The sequence below is a fragment of the Hipposideros armiger genome, unplaced genomic scaffold, assembly GCF_001890085.2.
Source record: "Hipposideros armiger isolate ML-2016 unplaced genomic scaffold, ASM189008v1 scaffold_20, whole genome shotgun sequence".
NCBI classification, from domain to species: domain Eukaryota; kingdom Metazoa; phylum Chordata; class Mammalia; order Chiroptera; family Hipposideridae; genus Hipposideros; species Hipposideros armiger.
In genome coordinates, this window is record NW_017731370.1 from 1,816,612 (window position 1) to 1,818,597 (window position 1,986).

General features: G+C 36.7%; 1 protein-coding gene across 1 annotated transcript in view; it reads left to right on the forward strand.

The window, feature by feature from the left end:
- The first annotated feature begins 1,642 nt into the window (after positions 1-1,642).
- SEL1L2 (SEL1L2 adaptor subunit of SYVN1 ubiquitin ligase) overlaps positions 1,643-1,986 on the forward strand; it is a 141,298-nt gene continuing 140,954 nt past the window's right edge. Inside the window, exon 1 of the mRNA XM_019635252.1 lies at positions 1,643-1,770. Within this exon, the coding sequence (XP_019490797.1) occupies positions 1,713-1,770 (58 nt within the window). The 5' untranslated portion in view covers positions 1,643-1,712. The remainder of the gene's footprint in view (positions 1,771-1,986) is intronic.

Sequence of the window (1,986 nt, forward strand, 5' to 3'; positions counted from 1 at the left end):
AATACCAGAGAAAGTAGTTGTGGATAGATTTAAAAGTGAGACTAGAAGGCTTGGACTTAGATTATAGGAAGGGCATTTCATATTTTGGGATGAATTAGGAAGAGACTGAATAAATGGAGAGTCAAAATTTTTTAAATAAAAAAAAAAAGTTGAGGAAAGGATAGGTCAAATTATCTCAATTTCAGTTAAAGTAGGAGACAAATCATCTGCTGAAAGATGCTGATAACTCTGGATCCAAATAGGGACTGAAAAAAAATATTTGGAGAATGTTTAATGGATAATATTTAAAGTTTAAACAAATTATATTTAGGTAATATTTTAAAGTACAAAAGTTAGGAAAGTTCTATTTTGAAGTCCCTTGGTGAAAGGAAAAGACATTAGGGACTCTGGTAAACTGAACAATGGTCCTAAAGATTTCCATAACCTCATCTCTGAAACCTGTGAATGTTAATTCATTTGGCAAAAATCACATCTCACTTTGCAGATGTGACTGAGGATCTTGAGATGATGATATTACACCTTCTTGGTGGGCCCTAAATGTAATCACAAGTATCTTTATGAGAGGGACCCAGAGGGAGTTTAGACTACAGAGGAGAAGGCAGAGAGATGACTGAGCAGAGATTACGTGATGTGGCCACAAGCCAAGGAGTGTGGGCAGCCACTAAAAGCTGGAAGCTAGCAGGCAAAGAATGGATTCTCTTCTGGAGCCTCCAGAAGGAACTAGACCTGCCCTTGAGTTTAGTCCTGTAAGAATTCTTTCAGACTTCTGATCTCTGAAACTATAAGAGAATATATTTCTGTTGTTTTAATCCACTAAACTTGTGGTCATTTATCACAGCAGCAATGGGAAACTAATAAAGGGAGTAAACTTGTAAATTCAAGATAATAAATAGATGTTTCTGAAGTGTTTCTGGAAACACTGTAAAAGTTAAATATATTTTAGGCATAATTTCTCAACTATCTCCATTTCTTGCATTATACTTAATATTGCCATGCTTTTGCCTAAATATTCATTTTGATATCTGGCCCTAACCTTGAAAGCACTCACTTATGAAATGTCCCTATTGTTTAAGGTAGTAAAGAAGGCATTTCTGAATACATTTTAATGAAAGTTTAATAAAACACCTTTTGTTTTTTTTAAGTCATTGATGACTTAGATTTTTGCCTTTGTCCCAGTAAAAGCTCAGTAGTTCCTTACTTGGACAGAGGATAAACATTTTCACCTAGATGAGGACCAAAGACTTGGTTCATATATTTCTTGTCCACCATAGCCTTGAGATACTAGATTAAAGGATGTTGTCAGATCAGGTCATGTGCTTAATTGTGTTTTCACATAAGTGCAGCTTACACCTCTGGAGGTAACATAAAAATAAGAACTTTCAGCAACTCTAAACATTATCTAAACATTAGTGTAAACATATACAAATAGGACTTATGCCTCTTCCTTTAGTTTCAGAGAGCAACTCCTATCTATTTTAAGCCTACTCCTTCCAAAGTAGTAGCAGACTAGGTATGTTTGCCTCCCACACAGCCTGCTCTTTCAGCAGTTGCCTTCATTCCGATTGAAAGAAACTTCCTGGCAGCTCATTGGCCCAAGAGAGGAAATGGTTGCTGAGCAACCAAATCCTGACCCACCCTCAAACCTTAAAAGAAGAAGCTTGCGGGCCAGCCGCCTAGTTCTGCCTGTGTTACACTGCCTATGCACTTAGAAGATGAAGCCCTTGTCTCTCTTAATAGAGATATTGATCATTCTTGGGGTCACAATTAAAAGTAAGTTTTTCTGTCCTTACTGTTTTCTGTAAGGGTTTTTTCTCTATAACAGCGCTAAGGGTAGAAGCTTATTTAAATCAGAAATAACCTCACTGTATGTCCAATTAACACCATTTTTGAATAAGGACTTAAAATGTTCAATAAGGATAGATAGCACTTGGAAAGGAGAGAGAGAGAGAGAGAGAGAGAGAGAGAGAGAGAGAGAGAGAGAGAGAG